The following is a 27248-nucleotide window of genomic DNA, read 5'->3' on the forward strand; positions in this document are numbered from 1 at the left end:
TTCCATTCTCTTTTTCTTCTCACAAATAATGTTGACTTTTAGATACACTTTTATTTCTCATAAATTTTCAATCATCACACATCAATACTTCACTATAAAAACCTGATTTGAAGTTTCTTTTCTGACAGAAATAGAAAGAAAATTTAGACAGAAGTACAAGCTTGAGCAGAAAAACTGTTTTTCAACCCCAGTAGTCAGAAAATCTAATAAACCTTATTTTAATCGGCAGATTAAAAGAAATGAACTCTAAACACTTTCCAGTAAGTTTCATATCTTTGGCAGATGTGAGTAGGGGAAATTCTGGCTTACAAAAATAACCTGAGATTTTAGAAGATGAAAGTTGAAAACGGGCCTTAAAACTGATAGAAATAAAGACACCTACCTTGTTGCTGCCTAGACTGTATGATGGAATGAGATCTTGTCGGCTTCCAGACAACTGAAGAAGAAAAGGGAGTTAGTTCTTCACGCATTAGAGCATCAACACGTGGTCTAGACGGTGCCAGCTTTTGCCAACCCAGTCAATCAAACGTCAAGTTGGGTGGCAGCAGGGAGGTTCTCAAGATGAAGGCTGCATACTAGTAGTCTTTGTGACATTACAAACACTGAATTGGTTATGAACAATTTTCAGATGAGAGGTTCCTGTAAGATCTGGATTATTCAGTTCACACCGAGGTCATAACTGCCTGGACTTAACAAGAGATCTCCCACTGGGTGATCCCTTCCTTCTGGGTGAAAGATACCGGGTTACTGGTTATCTTACCATGGCCTGAGCTTATGATTCCTTCCTCTGGGTATTTGTAGCAACTGTAAATAAACTCGCAAACTATTTAAACTACTAGATATCAAGTATTCCATGTCTGCATATATCAGTATATTTTAATATATCATTTTCTGAAGAAATGAGACATTATCTTTCTTGAGTTAAAGTGATCTTCCTAAATGTCTGAGATGGCTGGTGACACCCTTAGCAGCCATGCTGTGTCCTCGTGACTCTCCAGCATGAAACCAGAATGATCCAATTATAATCTGGATCATTCACTCTGGATCGCTCTCTCTTCTCTCTCAGGCGCTAAGGCTAAGGTCAGCTGCCCTTTCTCACCATGCTTGCGCTGTGACTTCTCTCAGTGTGAAGTTAGGATGAAAGTGTCAGTTTTCATATCCACATCTTCATCAAAAATGAGGACAAGAGAAATAAGTCAAGGAGCCAAGAGTATTATTTTTGTGAATAATTATCCCCATGTTCAATATGCACATGAATTATATCTATGTTTTTAAAAATAACAATCAGCTGAAGTCATTGTTATGAAACAGCCCAATATATCTGAGGCATGGACACCACCCTGGCTGTCCTGTGAAAAACTGGTCTGTGAACCGAGTCCAGACTCCTTCTCAACCTAAAAATAACTTAAGCCCAGAAAATGGCATAGGCTTGCCATGGGCACTTGGCTAGTTTTGGTTTAGTTAACATTCACTGAATGCCTCAGTGGGTGCTCGGCAGTGGTGACTGGAAGAGAAGAAACACGTGGAAGGTATTTAAGTGCTATTTCCCTTACAATATCAGTAGGAAGACGGCAGAGGTGCTCAGAGCCAATAGCGGTTCAAAACCAGGGGCCCTGACATCAGTCCTGGGAAGGGAAGGACTTTGGAGATGGGGTTTGACGGGTGGAGAAGAGTTACCCAAAAAAAGAGAAGAGGAGAGAGGTCCCAGGCAGAGCACAGGGCTGGGTTCCACACACTTACTCTGTTCACATTTGGAGAGCTGATACTCCTCCTGCTCAGCTTCCCTTTTCCTGTTAGCTGTTCCTTCACCGCAACTTCCTGTGGATCAGAAAACATACAGAGGAAAAAGACATGTAAGAGAAACACCACGAAAGCAACACCATGTACAGCAGATGTGCATCCGCCATTGGTACACACACATTCCTAGCTATTTTAACAGAGCTGTTATGATTATTACATATTACATGCCTGTATCAAAACAGCTCACATGCTCCCTAAGTACAAACATTTACTAGGTACCCATAAACAGTTTTTTAAAATTAAATAAATAAAGGCTGTTACTTCGTAAGACAGAATGATCCAATTATAATCACTCTGGATTCAAAGTTCATCAGAGTGAGCTCTTCAAATGTTCAGACGCAACAATACTGAATTAGAGTCAAACCCAGACTCAGCCTGCACCGGGCCTATGCTGCCCACCCTATCCACGCGGTTGGCTAACCTGGCGCAGGCGATCTAAAGTCAGGAGGTTTTCCACCGCCAGCACGCTCCTCAGGTACTTTTCAATATAAGCCTCTGAGTCAGCAGAAGCTGGGTTTTCAACATTGGCTGCCATTCGTGCTAATGCTTCTCGTTCCTCCACTCCCTGGGCGTCCTGAGGAGCGCAAAGTTATATGTTATAGAAGTTTGCTGATCTACACACACACACACACACACACACACACACACACACACACACGTGCACTGAATATATTCCATTTTACTTTGGAACCTCAATGCATTTCTTTCCACGGGACTAATGAAAGGTGATTAGATGACTAGGTTTACTTGAAAGGCTGGTTAATTTAAACATAGAGCAGCTGAAACACAGCACATGCTCAATAAAACTGATCTCTATCACATTCCCACTGCAAAAAACCCATGACTAGTTAGAAACAATTTTGTAGACTAGCCAGAAATGTAACCACCATAAAAACCGTATTTCAGGAACATTACCCACTGCCCTCAAACTCCTGAGGGACAGAGAAAGGAAAGAGGCGCTGGGGTGATTGCCACACAGGGTGGGAACCAAGCTGCCTCCCAGGGAGGACGCCTGGTATGGAGATGTTAGTGGACACAGGGTTTCAGCCCCTGCCACCACACAGCCCAGGGTAAATGACATATTCAGAACATGGCAGCTTTGGTTCAATTTTCTGCTTGAGTGGCAGAGGCCAAAGGCCTCAAGCCGACCAAGGAGAAGTTATCTAGGTTGGTTCTCCTGCACTGAGCTTTCTGGTACAACCCATCCCCAGTCCTGGGACAGGAGCTAGCCGTGCATACAAATGGGACACACATAGTCAGAAACGGGCTTTATTAATGTACTTAGTTATTTCAAGCAAAGTGTTTTTTGGTTTTGGTTTTTTTTTTTTTTTTTTTTTTTTTGAGACATAGTCGTGCTCTGATGCGTACGCTGGAGTGCAGTGGCATGATCTTGGCTCACTGCAACTTTTACCTCCTGAGTTCAAGCAACCAACTCTCCTGCCTCAGGCTCCCAAGCAGGTGAGACTACAGGTGCCCACCACCATGCCTGGACAATTCTGTATTTTTAGTAGGGACGGGGTTTCAACCTATTGGCCAGGCTGGTCTCGAACTCCTGACCTTGTAATCCACCCATCTTGACCTCCCAAAGTGCTGGGATTACAGGTGTGAGCTACTGCACTCAGCCACAAAGTGGGTTCTTAACAAATTACTTTTCTCAGGGAAAATCAAGTACCTTATTTACTTGTAAATTTCTTATAATAATGCCAAAATTACAAAATGTGTATCCAGATGCCACGGCATCTGAAATGCCATCAACTGTAAGACAAAATATTTTATACACGATTAAGGGGATAAAGAAACTCTGCTAATTAATTTTAAGATACCATCAATTATAAGACACATTATAACTTCAAAGATATTTTTTAAAATTTAAATGAGTTTTAAAACAGATAAAATACGGGAGGATTTGTAAGAAGGCTTCAGTTCACAAAATCTTTTGTCTCACATGGTAATTCATTTGAACCTCATAATAACCATGAAAAGAAGGAATCATCCTTATTTCCTAGATGACAAGAAGAAGACCACACAACCGGCAAGAGTCAAGGACACAACTTAGGATTACCCTGGTAGGGTAATCTTTTCACCACAATACAGAACACTTTTGTCTAAAGAAAACAGACATTATCCTAATTTTACAAGGAGAAAGAAACTGTCTCTGGCCTGGACCACTTCTTTTGGCCATGATGCCCTAAGGGCTTCTGTGATACAGAACACAAGGAATTTTTAGGGCTTTTACATGATGAAACTTGTCTACTAAGGAATCTTTTTGTTTTAGGTCTAGTCTTTAGACAATCAGCTTTATGTTTCATTTTGCCTTTATCATCAAGATTTGATAATGTGGAAACAGTGTTTGCCAGTTTGGATGTTTAGCTAATTAACAGTGCAGTCATGAGGTTATGTTTGTCTTCAAGCTGATCCCCTCTTATTTCTTCCTTTTTAAAACCTGGAGAATAAAAGCACTTTTAAAAGGAGTAAGAAACTCAGTGGGAGAAAAGGAAAAGGAGAGGGAAATGGAGAGAGAAAAGGAAGAGATGAAGACAGTTCCCTAAAACCGCCACTGTTTCTCAACTGCATTCAAGCCATTTAGAGAGAGAAGATCTGAAACAACTGGAAAACAGAAAATGTTTAGATACAGAGAAGAAACAGTAAGTCTCTAGCTAGACATAGATGTATACTTGTGTTTTGTTTTGTTTTGTTTTGTTTTTTGTTTTTTGTTTTTTTGAGACGGAGTTTCACTCTTGTTACCCAGGCTGAAGTGCAATGGCGCGATCTCGGCTCACCGCAACCTCCGCCTCCTGGGTTCAGGCAATTCTCCTGCCTCAGCCTCCTGAGTAGCTGTGATTACAGGCGCGCGCCACCATGCCCAGCTAATTTTTTGTATTTTTAGTAGAGACGGGGTTTCACCATGTTGACCAGGATGGTTTCGATCTCTTGACCTCGTGATCCATCCACCTCGGCGTCCCAAAGTGCTGGGATTACAGGCGTCAGCCACCGCGCCCGGCATCAGATGTATACTTGTTTTAAATCTTACAAACAAGATTTAAATGAGGCACAAAGAGTAATCTATTATAGATCCAAGACTGTACAATAACTAACTCTGCAAGCAGGCTTTATTTTTAAATGTTCTGCAAACTCCAAATTAAATTAAATGGTTAATATTTACTAAGCCAATCTACCACTTTAAAGATCCAGGGAAAAACTAGTTACCCTCCAATATGACTTGAGAGGGAAAAGCATTTTGCAACGCAAGAGAGCTAAAACAAAGCCTAAGTACTGTGGAGTATTTTTCTTCTCCAAAAGCTGATCTCTGTATTAAAATATAAACTGTTCACCTATTGTTCAAATACTCAACAGAATCAATGGACAAATCCTAAGCCCTGAAATGACAGGAACTGGTGCTGGTGTTGATGGCAGGTGAGCAGGGGTATCCTCTGATGTCTTACACCCCTACTTCTCCATCCCCTGAGAAAGCAGTATCCACCCCTTTGCCTATGCCCTGCTCTTTGAGGGTGAGGGTGGGAGAAGGACTCTTCTCTTTTCAGAGTCCTTTCCCTAGGACCCTCACTTCTCCTGGCCTGGCAAGGGATGCCCCATTTCCCAGCTGTGCTGGTGCCTGGGTGAATTAACACACGTCTAGTTCAGGACACCTCTTAGGAAGCATGGATATGCCACATCTTCCATCAAGCTTCTATCAGGGATCAATTTAAGCTTCACTTGTCTGAATCGTCTGAATATCTCAATTAGTTCAGACAGGGAGACAACAGTACTAATAAAATAATAATCATAGTAACAACAATAGTAGTGATAACATGTTCTCTAGTACATGCACATCTATTGGTATATGTTGTCTCATTTGATGCTTGTGCAGGCCTGCCGTGGTGACTCACCCTGTAATCCCAGCACTTTCGGAGTCTGAGGTGGGTCGATCATGAGGACAGGAGTTTGAGACCAGCCTAACCAAAACAGTGAAACCCTGTCTCTACTACAAATAAAAAAAATCAGCCAAGCATGGTAGCAGGCACCTATAATCCCGGCTACTCAGGAAGCTGAGGCAGGAGAATCACTTGAACCCAGAGGCAGAGGTTGCAGTGAGCTGAGATCACACCATTGCAATCCAGCCTGGGCAACAGTTTGAGACTCCATCTCAAAACAAACACAAAAACAAAAAAAAAATCACTTTTGCGGAAGGTATTACTAACCCCATTTGACCAGGAAAAAGAAAAAGAAAATACATATGGGCTCAAAGTAAGTTACCCCCAAGTTTACTTTGCTAATAAATGACAGAAACAAGATTTCTGTTTGACTTCAGGATCCAACTGGAATCGCTACACTATGCTGCTTCCCATCCTGGGTCCAATATGTTTCTCTTCTGTCAACTTCTGTGTAAAAAGGTGTTGATTTCCTTTTCAGAAGAAAGTTTTCCAACAAAATACTAAAACTTTTAAAGCCACAAGTACATTTTACTACGAATGGATATTAGAAAATTCCCATAAAAATCTATAGCTTCCCTAAACATACACTTTCACTTCATACATATGTCTTGGGTAAGTCACTTTTCAGGGAGTTGGCTCTTATAAAGTGTTTATTTTTAGTAAATTAAATTGTATATCCTTCACCTCTGGGATATTGGAGACAATTTCAAAAGTCACTCCACAGCCAGGAATAGAACTTCGATGAGACATCTTTTTTAGGAGACTCTGTGCAAAACCCTGGAGAAAAACGAAATAGAAGATATATGATTTCCCACCTGAAAAATGGAGTTTACATTAACAAAAGACAGCATAAAACATACTGGCTCATTCTCTTTATTTTATTTTTATTTTCATTTTTTTTTTTTTTTTTTGTATTTTGTTTTTTTCTTTGGCTCATTCTCAGTATAAGAAAACAGAGCATGTTCCCAACTAAGCAAGTGAAATCACCAAGTAGTTTCCTCAACGTTGTCCTGTGATATGAAACCAACTTACTAGATGCCCAACGTGTTTGACAGGCCCTATGCCCAACACAGGAAACGTACAGACCAAGACTATAAGCTGTCAGTAGGCATACAGACGAACGCTGCTTAGCATTTAGCTACAGAAATACAAGCTTGTTGAGTTCCACACCATAAAATGACCTTCTAACTAAGATGGAAGCAAGGACTAGTAGTGATGCTTACACTTTTCTCCTCCCAGCACGATGGACATCTTGTACCATGAATATTGACAAGTCCAGGCATTAAATTCTTGACCAAAGCAAGATCTTTATGGGAATGATTTAAGAGTGCACGGTCATTGTTTATGCTGACTACGCTCTTTGCACAGTTAGGAATTGAACTGTTGAATTAATGCATAGATGACTCATTTTGAGATACTGCTAAGACCAAACACCCTGCAGAGGTTGGGGAGAGCAGGGATGAGAGCAGAATACCATCAGGGAACAAAGGTAAGGGGGAGAGAACATGAAACAGGCACCAAGCTTTCTCCCCATGCAAAATGAATGGCAGAGAAACGTGAAGCTCCCAAGAAAATAGCAAAGCCAAGCTATGCAGTCTTGGATATACATCATTTCACAAACCTACCTAAGGATAATTTATTTCATATTCAATGATCTTTAATTTTTAAAATGAATATAGCATCTCAGAATGCAAAGAGACCATTTATGTCACTGCTTTTCTCCCTTGACTTTAGCCCTGCAGTGCTGAGCCAAGGCTAATTAGAACAGTCAAGGTATAGAGATTGCCGTCCTTAGGGTGGCGAAGGGAGATGCAGATGCTACTATTATTCTCCTTTTTGGTTTTCCTTTTTTATGGTATTACTGAAGCTGACATGTTGTTTGAGCGTCCTGTGGAAGCTCCTGTTCTTGTTATAAAGAAGAGGGCTTTCCACATGACCATTCTTAGGTAGGAAATACCTGAAATTGAGAAAGAAAATGGTGTGCCTTAAAAATACTTCCACATTGTTTCAACCAGGAAAAAAACAAAACAAAACATGGCAACTTATCGTCCCTACAATAGAAACAACAAAAACCAAGTGACACGTGGTGACTGTACAATGTACCTTTTTGGCCAAGGACCCTGTGGGGCCGGTGGTGGTGCCAGGTTAGTCTGAGGGCCTGACAACCAGGATGTCTAATTCCAAAATGGAAAATCACTCTTCAAAATGCTCCCCATGAGCGGTGTGTCTTTTTCAAACCCTCAAATGCTTATGAGAAAAGGGAGACACAGAGAGTGAATGGGAGCACACCATATACATCTATAGCTAACCCCGTGACCTGGATTTTATTGATGTTGGATTGCCAAGCTAAAGAGCTGCAATTTTAATGGCATTACCGCCAGTCTTCATTTCAAAGATTGATATCAGTGTGACATTTGGAACTAAAGATTAATTTTTAGGGGTGGAGATTACATCTAGGAGTCTGTCAACCATCACTGTGCTCTTTTAAATGAAAAGATTTTCATCTGTACTGGTTCTAGTCAGTGTATTGAGAATGCCTCAAAAAAAAAAGAGAGATAAGATGGTTAAAAGGATCCCTAGACGCAGTCTCCCAAATCCTTATATTTGCAAAACCAGTAACAGAAAGAATTTAAAATTTTTTTTTTTTTTTTTTTTTGAGATGGAGTTTCGTTCTTGTTGCCCAGGCCGGAGTGCAATGGTGTAATCTCAGCTCACCACAACCTCCACCTCCTGGGTTCAACCAATTCTCCTGCCTCAGCCTCCCGAGTAGCTGGGATTATAGGCATGCACCACCATGCCTGGCTAATTTTGTATTTTTAGTACAGTTTTCCCATGTTGGTCAGGCTGGTCTCAAACTCCCGACCTCAGGCAATCCACCTACCTTGGCCTCCCAAAGTGCTGGGATTACAGGCATGACCAGTGCACCTGGCCTTAAATTCTTACCTAGAAGTTTTGCACTAAATCCCTTCATATGGCACAAGGTCCTTCATAATCCAGCTGCGACTACATGGAGAGCCACACTCCTTGGCAGAGGCAGTATCATCCCTGGCACATGGTGCTCCTCGCGGTCCCCGAGCCTGCCCTGTCCTGCCCTGCCGACTCTCTCTGTACATGTATTTGTATTTCCTCCTATCCACAGAACTCCATCTTCTCCTCCTCTGCCTGGCCAATGCCCCTCCTAGTCCCACTTCAAATGCTGCCCTCCTCTCTGAAATGCCCCCACCACCCCCAACTCCCTTAGGTTGAATCCTTCCCTCTCTAACCTGCATTCTCACCACAAGTGCTGAGGACCTGCACCACATGCTCAGCTCGGGCTGAGAGCAGTTGCCTGTTATGTATCTACCTGTGCAAATCAACTCGGCTCTTGAAGGACACAGACTATTTCTTTTTGTTTGTTTTCAGATGCATTGCCCAGGCTGGACTCGAACTCCTGGGCTCAAATGATCCTGCAGCCTCAGCCTCCTGAATTGCTGGAACAGCAGACGGCCGCCATTGCACTGGGCTCACTCATTTCTCATTCACCTTTTTATCCCAAAGCCAAATACACAAATCAAAGACTGCAAGAGCTAAAAGGTCTAGAAAGCAGCCTGGGCAACATGGCAATACCTGGACTCCACAAGGAATACAAAAAATTAGCCAGGCATGGTGGCATGTGCCTGGGGTCCCAGCTTCTGGGAGGCTGAGATGGAAGAATCACCTGAGCCCAGGAGGTGACTGCTGCAGTGAGCTACAATCACATCATTGCACTCCAGCCTGAGCAACACAGCAAGACCCTATTTCTTAAAAACAAAACAAAACGAAAGGCTGGCCAGGCATGTGGATCACCTCAGGTCAGGAGTTCAAGACGAGCCTGGCCAACATGGAAAAACCCCATCTCTACTAAAAATACAAAAATGAGCCGGGCATGGTGGCGGGCGCCTGTAATCCCAGCTACTCAAGAGGCTGAGGCAGGAGAATCACTTGAACCCAGGAGGTGGAGGTTGCAGTGAGCCAAGATTTCACCACTGCACTCCAGCCTGGGTGCCAAGAGTGAAACTCCATCTCATAGAAAAAAAAAAAAAAAGTCTGCCAACAGAAGTGCAGGCAGCTCTCTCCTAATGAACTAACAGCTGGTCTTTGAGGGAAACTCCTCATTTTACAGGGCCCAGATGAAAAGACAACAACCAAACCACTGGCCTTGCCCCTGACAGGCTGTATGGTACCCAGAAGAATGACCATGGTTTGTGAATTTGCTCTAAGACAGATTCAGTGTAACAATACTGTCCAGGGGCAAGTGACACATCTGGATCTTGATGCAAGCATGGGTCCAGGACAGCAGCAGTCACTTGAGAAAGAAAAGCTCAGCGCTTCCTGGAGCTTGTTTGGACAGAAAGTCAGAGGAAGCACTGCACAGCCATGCCCTTGGGTCGCACCTGTGGTTACAGCATTTCTTCCACTCAACACTAACCTGCCGGCCGTGAACATTGACACAGATTCTCTTGCGTAACACCAGTTGCATGTCGGCGGGGTGAATGAGCTGGACTGTCACGCGCACGATCAGAAACAGCCGTTCGTCCGCGGGTGTGCCCTTGCTGAGCTGAGGGCAGCCATGTACCGCGGAGTCCCAGGAGGCTTCTGCTTTTGCCTGCAGAGAAGACAGAAAGGAAATAGGTTTCCCTCTTCCCCAGAAACAGAAAACTCTTTCAAGGAAACCACCTTGGCTCAGGCTGCAAGGACACGTGCCAGTCACCAGCAAAGTTCTACTATGACAGCTGCCCTGAAGAGATGATGGAGTGGGACAGTGTGGCCACAATCACCTTCGCCTGGAAAGTATAGAGCATGATGATCCTGGCTGGCTTACTTTTAAAATTTGTATTAAAAAATGCTCAAACGTCAAGAAAAGCTGCAAAAATTCAGTCCAGTGATCCACATCCCTCTCATCACAATGCACCAACTGCTACAGTCGGGCCACTTGTGCTTTTCTTTCTCACAGCTCACACACATATACACATCACTATTTTAGCTGAGCCACTTTCAAGTAAGGTACATACCATATCCTGGAAATTTAACAGTGATACACTATTATTTAATATAGAATCCATATTCAAATGTTTGAATATGGATTCAAACACACTGCCTGTCATTGTCAAATCCCTCTGTTCTACTCGAATCTACAACAGCTGCTCGGCCCTTCCTGGTGACACTTGCCCCAGCTGAACTGGAAGGGTGCTGGCCCAGTGCTCTATGGAAGGCATGGCCACTGCATGTGTCACACTGATTCCTCACTGTTAAGATTCAAGTTTCGCTTCTTAGGGATACTACTAAGTAATAATATGTCCTCAAAGCATCACATACCAGCTTTCCTTCCTGAAAATATTCATAAATTTTTCAAACATACTCAAAATTAGAAACTAAACTCCTATGATATACCCATCACTCAGATTCAACCATTAAAATCAAGAGGTCACCATACTGCCTTCACCTATTCTTTTCCTTTTTAAGTAGTCGTGGCCGGGTGCGTTGGCTCACACCTGTAATCCCAGCACTTTGGGAGACCAAGGTAGGTGGATGACTTGAGGTCAGGAGTTCAAGACCAGCTTGGCCAACACAGTGAAACCCCGTCTCTACTAAAAATATAAAAATTAGACAGGCGTGATGGTGTGCGCCTGTAGTCCCAGCTACTTGGGAGGTTGCAGCGAGAGGATCACTTGAACCCAGGAGGCAGAGGTTGTGGTGAGCCGAGATCGCACCACCGCATTCCAGTCTGGGAAACAGAGCGAAACTCTTGTCTCAAAAAAAAAAAAAAAAAAAAAAAGTCCTTATAAAAGGATTTCAAAGCAAATTTCAGCCAGACACAATGGCTTACACCTGTAATCCCAGCACTTTGGGAGGCTGAGGCAGGCAATCACTTCAGGTCAGGAGTTCAAGACCAGCTTGGCCAACATGGTGAAACCTACCCCTACTTAAAAAAACATACAAAAATTAGCTGGGCATGGTGGTACACACTTACAGTCCCAGCTGCTCGGGGGGATGAGGCAGGAGAATCACTTAAACCTGGGAGGCAGAGGTTGCAGTGAGCCAAAATCCTGCCACTGCGCACTAGCCTGGGAGACAGAGCAAGACTCCATCTAAACCAGGCGTCCCCAAACTATGGCCCGCAGGCCACATGCGGCCCCCTGAGGCCATTTATCCACCCCCCCACACACACTTCAGGAAGGGGCACTTCTTTCATTGGTGGTCAGTGAGAGGAGCACAGTATGTGGCGGCCCTCCAACGGTCTGAGGGACAGTGAACTGGCCTCCTGTGTAAAAAGTTTGGGGACGCCTGATCTAAACAAACAAACTAACTAAACAAAGCAAATCCCAAACCTCGTACTATTTCACCCCCACGCACTTCCACAGCCCCTACTTCCATCTTTCACCGGTCGAGGAACGGAGCCTCAAGCTCCTGACTGCTGCTGATCTGAACTGCCCACGCCAGCTCAGTACAAGTTACCAGGAAAGGAAGGAAAAGGTGAACTGATATGATATGATGTTCAAGCTCCATTCTTCTGGAAGTCATGATGAAACATTTTTCTTTATGTATTTGGAGAAATGTAAAGCACTGGCATGATTGTCTGTTTCATGATTATTAACTGTTTCAAAAAGCTCGAGGAGAGGTTAAGGAACCACTTTTCATCTGCTCTTCCCAAGGTATGCTTTCCTTACCTCCCCATCATGCTGCTTCACTATCTGCAGTTCAAAGAACTCCTCTTCTTCTTCCCCAGTCAAGGTCGCATCCCATCCACCAGCTTCTGGGTCATCAAGATTATCCTGAGAGCTGAAATCATCAGCTAAAAGCAAAGAAGCTCTATTAAATACTGAGATCATTTTCAAGGATAACCCCTACCAGCTAAATTTCAATGTGATTATTAAAATTCTTCCGCTCCAAATTTCATTTGCTTTTTGAGCTGATATCTTACACGACACTGAAGATGACCATTGAAAACTTCACAGATCTTACAGATAAGAAAAGTGCCTCAAAAAATGATCTCATCCAATCTGCTACATTTATGTCTTACTTTACCCGGAAGGCAAATGAAACCAAGATACCTAAGAGGTTACCCAAGGTCATCTCATCAATGTCAGTGACCAGTTATAACCCGAATTCCCTACCATTTAGTGCACTGAAGGAACGAGAAACGAGCAAGGGTGATTCCAGGCACCTGACAGCGACCTTCAGCAGAAGGTTCCACTGGCCTCATGCCTGGAAACTGAAGGGCTGCACCAGGGCCCCGTAGTTCCTTGGGACCTAGCCTGGCCCTCCCCACTCCTCTTTGCCTGGAGCTATGAGCAGACATCCACAGATCCTTTTCCAGGAGGTGGGCATGCGGAGACCGAGAACATGTACTATGCTGATTGAAGTCCTGATCACCCCCTTGAATCCCCAGACGAACACATCTTCCTTAAGCTTATTTTTTTCACTTTCTTATTCACATCCCTGCCCCCTCCCAAACACGAGGGCCTCACCTACCCAGGAAGCCTAACTAAGAACAGGCCAGAATCACCCTCAGGCTACAAGGTCAGGAGAACACCATAGCAGGACACGGTCTTGGGACAAACATTAAAAAACAACTTCCACCCCATCAGGAGAACGGACAGTGGCTGTATTATCAGTATTATTCTCTAACTCTGTATGCACAGAAAAATCTTCCATCAAAATAAACTAAATGGCAGGAGATCCCAAATGCCTCAGAGGCTGCATCTCACTGTCAGCTGGACAGAAGAAACCAGAGAAGAGCCACATTCACCTACTGAGGAGAGTTTATATTAATACACAGTTCTGCAGATGTTTTAGCAATTTAACTGTTGACTTTTAACTTATTTTCAGATGCTTAATCTACCTTTCCATTTTCTATTTTCCATCCTACAGGTAGAACTCCTACAGGCAGAATATACATAAAATGTATCTAGCCCCAGAATATTTTACATGGGGGTGAGTGGGAATCAGAAAAATGACAGTATTTAAAAAAAACAAACAACAAAAAAACAGGTAATACAGGGATGAATGGCACAAGAACTTATGTAAAAAATGAGACATTTATTAGATAACGCTAAGAAAACACCACAAGGAAACATGCTTCCTAAGTATTGCTAGTAGTCCTTTCCAGAGAGAAGTCTTTCCCTAAGAATTAAAGAAGAGCCGGGAGTGGTGGCCCACGCCTGTAATCCCAGTACTTTGGGAGGCCAAGGCAGGCAGATACCTGAGGTCAAGAGATCGAGACCATCGTGGCTAAGATGGTGAAACCCCATCTCTACTAAAAACACAAAAAATTAGCCAGACATGGTGACACACACCTATAGTTCCAGCTACTCAGAAGGCTGAGGTAGGAGAATCACTTGAGCCTGGGAGACAGAGGTTGTGGTGAGCTGGGATTTTGCCACTGCACTCCAGCCTGGGCGACAGAGTGAGACTCCATCAAACAACAACAACAACAACAACAACAACAACATACTGCTACCATCCTAACACTGGTGGGGTAGAGCATCCACATGGCACCATGAGCTGCAGGGATGAGAGGTGAGGAGCACAGTGAAGCACGCCTATTACTGTCATAAACATGAGAGCCTGACACACAAATCAGTCTGTCAGGGCACGTGGGCACACGTCAAACTGGCTCTAGCCCTAGGGTAACAGGATTGCCTCACAATGCACTGGGTTGGAATCTGCATGTTATGTGGGCACTAATTTTAAGCCTTCAGGACACACCTCCTAACTTACCATTTAAGTCCAGGAAGATAACAGGGATATGTGTCTCCATCCCAGGCACTGGGGTCCTAAGACATGAAGAACAAATGGCATCTGAATCAGCCTACTTTCTCAGCGACATGCACACAGGAACACAGCCTTAATGGCATTCGGGGCTGTTACAGGGCAGAGCAGTAGTAACCCTGGCCCTGGCTGTACTCTAATCCAGAGTCAGAGGCCGCAACGCCCCCACAGCGGCTGCTGCTGCTTCATATGCCGACACCTGAACTTAGCCTTGGAAGACACCCTCACCTGTTTATAGTAAAGTTCTCCTCTTTAAACCTACTTTCTTATAAAATGATATACTCAAAGGCTCCCTCTGGCTAAATTTACTATTTTTAATTTCTATAAAGTAGCACGGAACATTTGCTGACAGTACAGTTTAAGCCAGCACCAAAACCAAAATCGCGTGGAGATGCAATTTTCTTATGACCGAACAGTCTTTTAAGGGAATGACTCAAGTAATTAACATATTAACTATTTTTTTAATGCTAAGTGCAGTGGTACTAAATATTGATTTAAGTTCTCAGAAATCTTAATGACTTTGGCCAATAACAACATTATTTAATAAAACGGTTTTAGGCCGTAGTTATTTAACTCATGAAAATAGTTTAACAGTTCCTTTTATTTAAACATTTCTCCCACCATGCTATCATGAATCTTCCATTAACCACAGCACATGTAAAATTCAGGCTAAAAGCAGGTGGCTTGGTGAGAGTTCAGAGCCTCACTAGACACACCACACGGTTCGTACCATTCTGCTGGGGCCCCTGGAATGCCACTGCCAGCAGAGGGGACCATCACGGCGTTCCGCTCCTCAGTGAGGGTCAGCCGCATCTCCAGGAGCTGCGCCTCACGGTCAGCATCATCCTCTGTTTTATCTAGAACATCGGGAATGAAGATTCAATGCCGAAACCCCACGTGCCATTTTTATCTGTTAGTCCTGAGTCAAGACTGGATTTGCCTGTATTTCTCTTATTAGCTGATGAGTGCTCCCCAGTGATAAAAACTAACCCACAGCTAAGGAGGTCAGGTGGGTTCTTACAGAGAGGCCACCTTCACTTCCTGGGAGGCCTACAGAGGGACTGCACAGGCGTGGTCCAGAGTCAGAGGACTCAAGCCCTCCGGATAAGAAAAGTTAGTTTTGGATAAAGGTTATCCAAAGATAACCTTTAAGTTATCTTTGAGGGACCACATTTGCTTTGTGCACAGTATTTTCTTTCTTTGTGGGGGGTGGAAGGAAGACTTACACCAAGACATGACAGCTGAGCAAAGGATATGACATAAACAAGGAGTTAACACTCATCTGCTCCTGCCATCCCCACTACTGATGTGTTCATCTGACTCTTAACTGACGTGGCTACAAAGGGAGAATAATTAATTATGCATTGAGGTGCAGGGAGAAAAATATTCTATTTGTTTTTCCTACCCTGTTTACTGACAAGCTTTTGCAGTTGTTGATCCAAGTACTCCTGACGTTTTGTTAACGCATTCAGCCATTTTCTACGAAGTCTCTCTAAATCCCGATCCTGGAAGCAAGCAAGGAAAATCATATTCAATGCAATATCAAGATAATCTATCTGAAACTGACGCTCTATCTTACTCTACTATACTTCAGAAAGGTAAGGTAGTATACAATAATTTCTTTATTACTACCACCAGTTGACTGCACCCATAATTCAAAAACAGCTATTTTCAGAATTGAAAGCATTATTTTCTAGAGCAAAAAGGGTATTCTCAGGTATCCAGAACCAGTTTTATTTCTAATGGCTTGGGGGTAGAACTTTAAGGACTGGCAACAAAAATCTTCTAAAAGGTCTAAAAGGTCAAAAATCTTCTAAAATGGATAAAACCCACAAATAGGACTCAATAATCTTCCTGTATGGCTGGGCATGGTGGCTCAGGCATGTAATCCCAGCACTTTGGGAGGCTAAGGCAGGTGATCACCTGAGGTCAGAAGTTTGAGACCAGCCTGGCCAATATGGTAAAACCCCGTTTCTAATAAAAATACAAAAATTAGCCAGGCCTGGTGGCAGGCACCTGAAATCACAGCTACTCAGGAGGCTGAGGCAAGATAATCACTTGAATCTGGGAGGCGGAGGTTGCAGTGAGCAGAGACTGCGCCATTGTACTGTAGCCTGGGCAACAAGAGCCAAACTCCATCTCAAAAAAAAAAAAAAAAAGTACAAAAAATAGGCTGGGCATGGTGGTGTGCACCTTTAATGCCAACTACTTGGGAGGCTAAGTCATGAGAATTGCTTAAACTTGGGAGGCAGAGGTTGCAATGAGCCAAAATCACTCTACTGCACTGCAGTCTGGGTGGCAGAGCGAGACTGTCTCAAAACAAACAAACAAACAAACAAACAAACAAAAACTTCCAATTTATATACCTTAGAATAAGCAGAAGAATCCTTCAACTTTTGCTTTCTATATGTCAGTATAGGCTCTCAGAGACAACAACATGTAAATGCTTCTCACACTTGTTTTCATGCATTTTAGGGGGTGACAGGTGGGGGAAAGAGGGGAAAGGTGTTATCACCAACAGAATAACTACCCCACCAGTCAACACCTACATGCATACCAATCTTACCTCATTTCCTTTTCTAATAAGGTTACCACACTAGGTAGGTCAGTGGAATGCTGCAGATATTGTGTGTCTGGACTTTACTAGGGCACTTAACCAAATAGCCTATGACATTGTTGTGGACAAGATGGAGAAACGTGTGATGCATCTGCTTCAGTGAAATCACAGAGGACTCAAATATCACATCCGAGGAACAGTGATTCATGTCAGCTTCAACCAAGTCTCTACTGTTGTGCCACAGGACTCTGTATTTAACCCTATCTGATACAGTGTTTTTATCAGTGACTTATAGGAAAGCAGACATTTCTATCAAATTAGAATGATACAAAACCAGGAGAGTGACTACATAGATGACATCATCGGGCTCCAAAGAGCCCTCACAGTCCTGAACGATGACTAACAGACGGAATTGCACAGACAGAAACAGAATCCTGGAGAAGTTAGGAAAAGAAAGGAAAGGAAAAAAAAAAAAAAATCCCCAATGCTGTATGATTCCAGGAAGTAGGGAAGAAATATCTGGCTTAAAAAAATGCGAAACACATAGGGTGGACTGAAGCTCAGAATGAGACAGCTGTACTAAGGGCAATGGGTGCTGACTCACTCCCGAGAGAAAATGTCCAGGGAAGAGGATCTTTAGGGAGCCTGGCTGGGGATCTCCAGGCTTGGAAAAGGATCTCAAATGACTTCCCACTCCTAACACACTTTGCAGTCTAGAAACAACACTCAGTGTTTCCTACTCTGTTTTACTTTAAAACAACAAAAAAAGCAGTATGAATTGTTTAATCCTTAAATAACACTATAGCGAGATCCAGGAATGCGTAATTACATACTTTAATCATGCTTATTTGAGATGAGGCTAACAGGTGCTAAACTACCTGGTAGCTGTCCATGTCCTCCTCTTCCTCCTAAAAGAAAAAACATATTACATAGAACTGAATTATTGATTTATCCAAGAATCAGGCTATGCTAAACAATCTCTTTACCCATAATTAATATTTTCCAAATGAATACACAATTTCCCCTCCCACATTCCCACATCCTCACTCTGGGTTTTATAGTTGTCAGGAAGTTGGAGCCGCTCACAGGAAAGTGAACACTCATTTGACCTTTTCGGGAACCAGTACAATGCTCCCCCTGCTGGGTTTATAGTCCCACTCGCCAGGGGAAATCAAACACCTGCTGGCAAAGAGTCTTTACAAGCCAGTAGGGGGTTTCTGCAGAGGGGTGGGATGATGTTGAGGAGGTTAATCACTAGCTGGCACGGTGGAATCTGGGGAGGCTGAGATGTTTTAACCCTCAGCTTGCCACCTACTCCAGGGCAAAACCGATAATACAGTCCGATGCAGTGATTCCATGAAAGTACAAGACACGAAAAAGACAGCAAAGGTAAACAAAGAGATTCACGGAAAGAATTGTTCATAGAAAGTAGTTTTCGTACAGGTTCCAAAAGGCACTCTGGTCTGATTTTTGTCTTTCAAGAAGAACATCCCAGGTATAGAAACTTACATGGAAGGTCTCGTGAGTTTTGGGGGCTCTGACCGGTCTAACTTTGACACACCCAATGCCAACAGACAATACACATTCTTCCATCAGGGGTAAAGTCCCAGATTCCTGTACCGACTTCACTTCCACTTGAACTCGCCTGGACTGCCCCTGGATCAGAGACAATTTAGAGTCTTAAAATCAGTTTCCTGATATCGAACAATTTGGTTTAGAGAGACCCCTACAGGCTGATGTTGAGAAAAAATGTTTAATTCAGACACAGTCACCATCTTATTAAAGCATTACAATACGAATCCAAAAACTAATTAGGAAAATCATTTCCCTCTTAAGTGAGCTAAAAAACAGAATAAATATATGTTTACACATGCTATCAATAATAAGAAACATTTTTAAAAATCTACCAAAGGAAATGCAAACACCGGCCAATAAAAAAGTTCAACTTAGGGGCCGGGCGCGGTGGCTCACACCTGTAATCCCAGCACTTTGGGAAGCCGAGGCGGGTGGATCACAAGGTCAAGAGATCGAGACCATCCTGGTCAACAAGGTGAAACCCCGTCTCTACTAAAAATACAAAAAAGTAGCTGGGCATGGTGGTGTGTGCCTGTAGTCCCAGCTGCTCGGGAGGCTGAGGCGGGAGAATTGCTTCAACCCAGGAGGCGGAGGTTGCGGTGAGCCGAGATCGCATCATTGCACTCCAGCCTGGGTAACAAGAGCGAGACTCTGTCTCAAAAAAAAAAAAAAAAAAAAAAAGGTTCAACTTACTGATAATTAAATAAATACAAATTAAAGTAAAGCATGATACACCTTTATTTTCACTTCCTAAACTGGCAATTATCTTTTAGAAGGGGAATTTTCAATAATGCCCTGTGTTTATGAAACAATTTCATACACTGTAAGTCGGAATTTAAATTGGTACAAGTTTTCTGCAAGGCAATTTGAGTTAAAAATATAAGTTCCTTTAACCCAATAATTCAATTTCTAGGGAGATAAATAATGACGCGTATACATAAAAAATCTTAAGCACTTCTAAAAAGAAAAAATTAGATATGAATTAAATGCATAATATTGGTAACTTTAAATAAACCATGGTACATATAATGAAACACTATATAGTTGTTAAAGTATTACTGTAGAAAAACCTATAACATATTAAAGAATAAAGTACCAGTAAATGTAAATATAATATCAGTAAATATAAACAAATCAATATGAGTAAGTGTAAATATCAATAAATATATCAGTATTACGTATATAATTTGTGTATATATATTTAATTTACTGATATAGCAGTAAGTACATTACCATTAATATAAATATATCAATTATACAGTTACATAACTATAAATATAATGATCAGTAAATATAATATCAGTAATTACGATTGCTCAGATTGTTTATTATGTGGGACCTGGTATATATTTACAATGAATTAATACCTTAAAAGAGGATTCACAGTATTCCCAAATTACTGACTTCAAACTTGGTTTGTAAATTTTAGCAATGTAAAACAGCATTTGAAAAATGGAATATACGTATTCAATTGCAAGTCATTTACTCTTGCCCTCTTCCATCAGATTTTAGCTCCCAAGAGCTCTGCATGATCAGGAAAACCAACTCAGGCAACGACTGATCCTATCAAGCTCCATATGAAAGGATGGAATACGGATGTTTTCTGATTTAGTATTACCAAGGACTAAGCCTCAGATATTTTTGGGGAAAAGTCCTAAAGAAAACATTTTATAGCCTAAACAGTTTTGTCATTATAATTAGCTACCTTTTGTTTGCTTGGTTTGCCTAAACCCTTTCCAAAGTGATCTATTTTGAATCTGTGCCTAAGAGTGAAGGGTGAAATGTGCACTTTCAGGAAAGATTCCTAAGGAGGGGAGGGACAGCATTTGGGAATGGTTTACTTTTCCACAGAAAAACTTTTAAAACTACACTTAAAGTATTAGACAGAACTTCTCGTCACTGCTGATATTTGACCATTTGTTTCAACCAAAACAGCAATTTTCACATGGTTTAACTTAATCAGTTGTCCTCAGCCACCTTCCTGTTTGAGAACATACAACCCAACTTCTAAACATGTTACACTCACATGAGCCGAGCACTCAAGACCCTCCGAAACAGCTGCCGCAAGCTTCTGCAACCTCTTCCCTTTCTGCTTTCCAGTTCTTTGTCCACATGACTTTCAATCAGATGGACCTAATTTCTGGCCTCTGTGTCTTTATTCTTGCCATTAACATTAGGTTGGTGCAAAAGTAATTGTTTTTGCCATCATGTAAGAAAAACCCTTTCAGACTTTGCCTGATTTTTCCAGCATCAAGGTAAAGAGGCATATCCTGCAAAAAGCCCTTTCCTGAAAAACCCAACATTTCTTTGAAAGCTTTTAGTAAAGAGTATCGGAAGTTTGATAAATATTTAAATATCCAATTTACACTAAATCACAGAAAATTATCCAGTCTTGCCTTCCAGTAGATGAATTTCTAAGGCTCTGAAGAAAATATATTTTTTTTAAGAGATCCTCAGAAAAAGATGTTCTTCACACCCTTAAGAATTCTACTTTATGTGTGTAACACATGCTTTAATTTAAGCTCCTTTCACTTTGCTAAAATTTATTTGCTGGGGTCAGAGAACAAGTGTTTATCATTGTCCTCCTCTTAAAACATTCAGAAACTAAACATTGAAGCAATTTTTCTTTCCTTTAATTTTCTCTGTTTTGCTTTGAATGCTTTCTACGTTCATTTTCTAGAGCGATTCTAATATTTTACCACTGTTTTAAAGTATGGAAACTCTCACTGAACATGGGAGTCTCCTAAACGTTGTATTAATGTCAAGCATAGCGAAAAAAATTCCAAATAATGTATACAAATTAAATTAACAATTTCCCTCTCACTGTTAGTTGGCAGCACAGACTCTGCAGATACGCGTGGGGTTAAGTGGCCACTCCGATATCCTTCTCTGTTGTGTGGACTCTGGCCCGTGTTTCTACCCAGCTGCATTTATGTTAACACCTGCTATGCGTCACGCCCTGTGCTTAAACACACATCTCTCTTCATCCTCACACTAATCCTTTGATGTTGGTGTTATTACTGTGTCTACCTAACAAGTGAAGGCAAGAGGTTACTGAACTTGCTCAGGTATAGAAAGCTAGGATGCTGGAGAGCCAGAATCGAGCCCAAGCATGTGGGAGTCTGAATGCTTATTCTTTCTGCCATGTCACATCACTTCTCCTTGTCTCCATAAATGTTCTAAAGCTGTTTGATATGTTTGGTTTATGTCCTACAAATCAATTCTAAGTTTTCCTTTAAAACTTATCTCTTTCTTATCTAACACTAACAGAACTGGTTTTAAAGATATTATAAATAGCAATACTTGGCTGAGAGCAGTGGCTCGCACCTGTAATTCCAACACTTTGGGAGGCCAAAGCAGGAGGATCACTTGAGGCCAGAAGTTCAAGACCAGCCTGGGCAACAGAGTAAAGATCCCTGTGTCTCTACTTTATTAAAAGAAAAAAAATTTAACAGCAATACTTGTGACACACAAGATAAGAGAATTTTACTATAAGAAAAGGACTTGGCCAGTCTAGATTTCATTATCGCCAATATTTCTGCCAAAAAGAAGCCAATATTAAGCTTTCTGCCACCAAAGAATCTAATATTAACATTCACAATCTTGTTACCTGCCGGAGCTGGAAAATTCCTCCTGTGGGGACATCCTTTGCAGAAATCACTTCTACGGGGCAGTATTCACCATTCTCATTCTGTTCCAAGATTTGAACCCAGAATTCCAATTTCCTGGTCACTTCACTCCATCTAGGAAACAAGTGAAGTTCTTGGAAAATCATACATTTCTATTTCACTACAGGCATTTTAGGATCCTACACACATAAGAATTAACAACGAAAATGACCTCCCAACAGAGTAATTCAGAATGATCTGTAGTTCAGCAAGTACCATACAAGTACATACTGGCAAATGTAATGGAAAGCAAAGTTAAATTTAAAATATCAGAACCAGAAATGGCTCCTTTACTTTGTTCAAAAAGATAAAATGACAAATCTATTTCAAAGCCATTACCCAAAAAATGGAAATTCTAATCAGATGTACAGAAGAAGTAAGCACACATCCATAAAAAATACAACCCAACAAAATCATGTCCCTTGCAGCAGCATGGGTACAGCTCGAGGCTATTATCCTGAGCAAATTAATGCAGAAACAGAAAAGCAAAATCCCCTTGTTCTCACCTATAAGTGGGAGTTAAACACTGAACATGCATGGACAAAAAGATGCCAACAATAGAGACTGGAGACTCCCAGGGGTGGGGAGCAGGAAGTGGGCAAGGGTTGAAAAAGTACCTTTTGGGAACTAGGTTCACTATCTGAGTGACAGGATCAATCGTACCCCAAAGCTCAGCATCACACAGTGTACCCAGGTAATTAACCTGTACATGTACCCCCAAATCTAAAATAATCTGCAACTCTTTTTAAAAAAGTTAAAAAAAAAAAAAAAAAAGCAAATACAGGGATTGTCTTTTTGTAGATAGACAAAGGTAGTGCCATATACTTCAGTGACTGGGCAAGTATTTTTCTCAGGTCAGTAAGAGAATCAAGAGAAAAAATCTCAGGCCAGACACGGTGGCTCACACCTGTAATCCCAGCACTATGGGAGGCCGAGGCAAGCAGATCAGGAGGTCAGGAGATCAAGGCCAGCCTGGCCAACACAGTGAAACCCCATTTCTACTAAAAATACAAAAATTAGCCGGGTGTGGTGGCACACGCCTGTAGTCCAGCTACTCGGGAGGCTGAGGTGAGAGAATCACTTAAACCTGAGAGGCAGAGGTTGCAGTGAGCCGAGACTGCACCATCGCACTATAGCCTGGCAGAGTGAGACGCCATCTCAAAAAAAAAAAAAAGAAAAAAAAATCTCAAATCTCACTTTCTATTTTAGTATTTGCTAAACTATCTAAATGCAAAAAAGGAAAAGAAAATACGGTTTTCATCTATAAGTAGACGAAAAGCACAAAGACAGGCAACTTCAGTCATTCCCTTTTAATGCTTCCTTTTAAGACCACAAAGAAGCCTACCTCTTTCCAACACTGATGCCACTCAGAACCATGAGCTAAAGACAAAGAAAATGTGAACACTAGAGTGAATCTTGATCCATCCTTTCTACAGCTGATTAATTAGAAGTAATTCATAATGGTAAGTCACTCTTCTCTAAAATTAATTTCACTGTTTCTTTTTAATCAGCTACAAATTGAACTTTCTTCTATCATTCTCTGAAGTTTGCTTCCCTAAGGAAGCTTAATTGTGTGATTAATACCCTGGAGACACCGCCATCCCTTCAGGGAAGCCTGGTCATGCTCAGGAAACAGTAACCTTCATAAATGGCAGTACTAATTTCTAGCAGTTTTAAAAAATTATAAACGGAATCTGGACAGGCAAGGTGGCTCACACCTGTAATCCCAGCACTCTGGGAGGCTGAGGTTGGCAGATCACTTGAGGTCAGGAGTTCGAGACCAGTGTGGCCAACATGGTGAAACCCCAGCTCCACTAAAAATATAAAAATTAGCCAGGCATGGTGTGCATGCCTATAATCCCAGCTACTCGGAAGGCTTACACAAGAGAATAGTTTACTCCAGGGGGGCTGGAGTTGCAGTGAGCCAAGATCACGCCACTGTACTCTAGCCTCGGGAACGAGACTGTCTCAAAAAAAAAAAAAAAAAAAAAAAAAAAAATTACATATATATAAATGGAATCAGATGAACATCTAACAATCACCTGTCCCGAAGACTACGTGTCTTTGCTTGGATGATTCCCAAATCCCATAGGGCTGGGTTTTTCCGAGGATCGTTCATTTTATGTCCATATACTTCAATTGCTAATGCTCCTTCAGAAAGATGCTCGATAAAGTCTTCAGTGATGTTAACAGAAAACTCCTGAAACACAATAGCTAATTACAGAAGAGGAAACTCCTTCTGGTAATCTTAGAATTGTTTATACCAGACATCACATACTTAATTATATAAGGAAAAAAATAGAAAAAGGAATGTTTTAGTTATACGGAACTGTCAGCTAACACCCATGATGAATGTTTAGATGGCCTAAGGTTCTTGACTTTAAACATAACTATAAATCTGAATTTTTAAAAACTTTTCACCTCAGAAGTCTACTATATAAGACCAGCATTGTATTGCTTTGTTAGCAGTATTTTGAGAGTTATTTTGAAAAGCATAATTGTACAAAGTGTTACAACACTGGTCTATAATGTGTTGATATAAAAGTTATTATATGCAATAAGGTAGTGTGTTCAAAAACATTTTTCCCACATTTTAGAACGCTAACTATCTTTATTAGGAGGTAAGGGAAATAAAGATCATTAGCACCAAAAAAAAAAAAAAGACTTGATTTGTAAAAATTCTCCCAGCCTGTCCATTTTTATAAGATAGCATTTTGCAATTAGTAATGAGTTCTATGACAGTTTATTATAGAAACCGCAGAATCTCCTATCTCTGTTGGTGTCTCCTCTCTCTATCTTTAATGCACTGAAGTATTTGTTTTAAACAGATTAGAAAGAGATCTCTCTCTCTCTCTCGAAAGAGATGAGCTGGATCAAAAGTGGTGCAGGAGCAAGACTTGGGGACCCAACAGTCCACATTCAGCTGGTCACCAGCCACGGCCAAACCGATGAGGAACTACGTTGGGCAAACTGACCTCTCTGAACTGTTTTGTGTTTTCAGCTGGAAAAAAAAAAAAATGCACTATTGGCTGGGCATGGTGGCTCATGCCTGTAATCCCAGCACTTTGGGAGGACAAGGTGGGCAGATCACTTGAGGTCAGGAGTTCAAAACCAGTCTGACCAACATGGTGAAACCCCATCTCCACTAAAAATAAAAAATAAAAAAAAAAAGTAGCCGGGCATGGTGGGAGGCCTCTGTAATTAATCCCAGCCACTTGGGAGGCTGAGGCAGGAGAATTGCTTCAACCTGGGAGGCAGAGGTTTCAGTGAGCCAAGATTGCGCCACTGCACTCCAGCCTGGGTGACAGACCGAGACTCTGTCTCAAAACAAAAAAATAACAACTGCACTATCATCAAATACAACTGTGGTGAGGATCAAATGAAGAAGTAACAGAGAGCTTCACAGAGCATTCGGTGCGCAAAAAAGTCAGTTCTTCTGTTACCTATGTTCACTTTTTCTAAAACGAAAGTTTATTAACTGTTTTAGATAATTTTTCCAGTAATCTAACACAGGGCATAGATTTGCTTTGGAGAAGAATACGCACATATACATACATAGGTATTTGCATAGGTATTTAATTCTCATGCAAAAGTGACCTTTGGGTTGTGGAGGAGTATAGATGCGTTGACACTTTCTGCTCAATCCCCACATTCCACAGAAAGGGCTCTAAGACATATTGGCACAATTATTCAAAGAAGTATGGTTCATTTTCTGCTTTGTTTTTACATGAGTGATCTAAATGCTGGCCTCCTCGAGAAAACACACTCACATTGCAGTGATCGAAGACAACCATGCAGTGCGGCTCCTTGCTGATGGGAGAGGAGGTGTCCACTTCAGGAGCGACAATCACCGGCTCCTGTTGATCCCAGAAGCTGTATTTGCAGAACACAAAGTGGGACAGATGCTGTGGCAACCCAGTAGCTTGGAGGATTTTAACCTGAAGGAAAAAGAAGGCTGTGTGTTTTGAAATCCGAGGGTTGCAACAAACACTCGGAGTCACGGTTGCAGGTTCCAGTTCCAGCTCTGTCACTAACTTACGACTTATGATAGCCAAATCCCCTTCAACCTGAGACTCGACTTCTGAATCTGGAAAACTGTGGTAGCAATTACCGTATTTAGTGAGAGGCTGGACACAGGGTTACAAGGACCCTGACTACAGAGGTGGACATTGTGAAGCATAAAAACATTTAAATGTCCAGTTGCTCAGAATATAAGAATCATCATCATCATCCTCAATTCAGACAAAGACAGATGTCAAACGTCAGTACTCTGCAATGATATGAACTTGGCTAATCGTGGATTTGCCACAGAACAGAACAAGATTGTCAAGTACAGTGAATGAAGAACAAAATCAGTGTACATGCCAATAAACGACAAGTATCAAGGAAAGAGTGAAACATAGATTTGATGTTTTAAACTATAAAAAGGAACAAGGTAGGCTGGGTATGGTAGCTCATGCCTGTAATCCCAGCATTTTGGGAGGCCGAGGTGCGTGGATCATGAGGTCAGGAGTTCAAGACCAACCTGGCCAACATAGCGAAACCCCATCTCTACTAAAAATATAAAAAGTAGCCGGGGTGGTGGTGTATACCTGTAATTCTAGCTACTCAGGAGGCTGAGGCAGGAGAATCACTTGAACCTGGGAGGCAGAGGTTGCAGTGAGCCGAGATGCCATTGCACTCCAGCCTGGGAGACAGAGAGAGACTCTGTCTCAAAAAAACAAAACAAAACAAAACAAAAAAGGAAACAAGGTTCTCATCTGAAAGTGTCATATGCTACTATAGCACTGTTTGGGAGAACTATAGCATTGTTTGGGAGAACATCAGTAATATATAAAGATCTGGGGGGAGAAGGAAGGGAAGTGAAGATGGTAAACACTGATGATTTTCTGTGCCAATGTTTACAGAAAGCCTTCCTTATGCAGA

General features: G+C 41.8%; 1 protein-coding gene across 4 annotated transcripts in view; it reads right to left on the reverse strand.

Moving 5' to 3' along the window:
- Positions 1-27248, reverse strand: part of KIF13B (kinesin family member 13B) — a 246379-nt gene that overhangs the window by 40476 nt on the left and 178655 nt on the right. For all 4 annotated transcript variants that reach the window (XM_074384129.1, XM_039461134.2, XM_039461133.2 and 1 more), the window contains 14 exons: positions 26093-26260; positions 24365-24522; positions 22265-22397; positions 18589-18735; positions 17958-17987; positions 15928-16027; positions 15253-15379; positions 14472-14527; positions 12419-12543; positions 10180-10356; positions 6417-6509; positions 2222-2374; positions 1741-1818; positions 383-436 (listed from right to left, as the gene is read on the reverse strand). In XM_074384129.1, the coding sequence (XP_074240230.1) occupies positions 383-436; positions 1741-1818; positions 2222-2374; positions 6417-6509; positions 10180-10356; positions 12419-12543; positions 14472-14527; positions 15253-15379; positions 15928-16027; positions 17958-17987; positions 18589-18735; positions 22265-22397; positions 24365-24522; positions 26093-26260 (1599 nt within the window). The remainder of the gene's footprint in view (positions 1-382; positions 437-1740; positions 1819-2221; positions 2375-6416; positions 6510-10179; positions 10357-12418; positions 12544-14471; positions 14528-15252; positions 15380-15927; positions 16028-17957; positions 17988-18588; positions 18736-22264; positions 22398-24364; positions 24523-26092; positions 26261-27248) is intronic.

The sequence above is a fragment of the Saimiri boliviensis genome, chromosome 13 (genome assembly GCF_048565385.1).
Source record: "Saimiri boliviensis isolate mSaiBol1 chromosome 13, mSaiBol1.pri, whole genome shotgun sequence".
In the NCBI taxonomy this organism is placed as follows: domain Eukaryota; kingdom Metazoa; phylum Chordata; class Mammalia; order Primates; family Cebidae; genus Saimiri; species Saimiri boliviensis.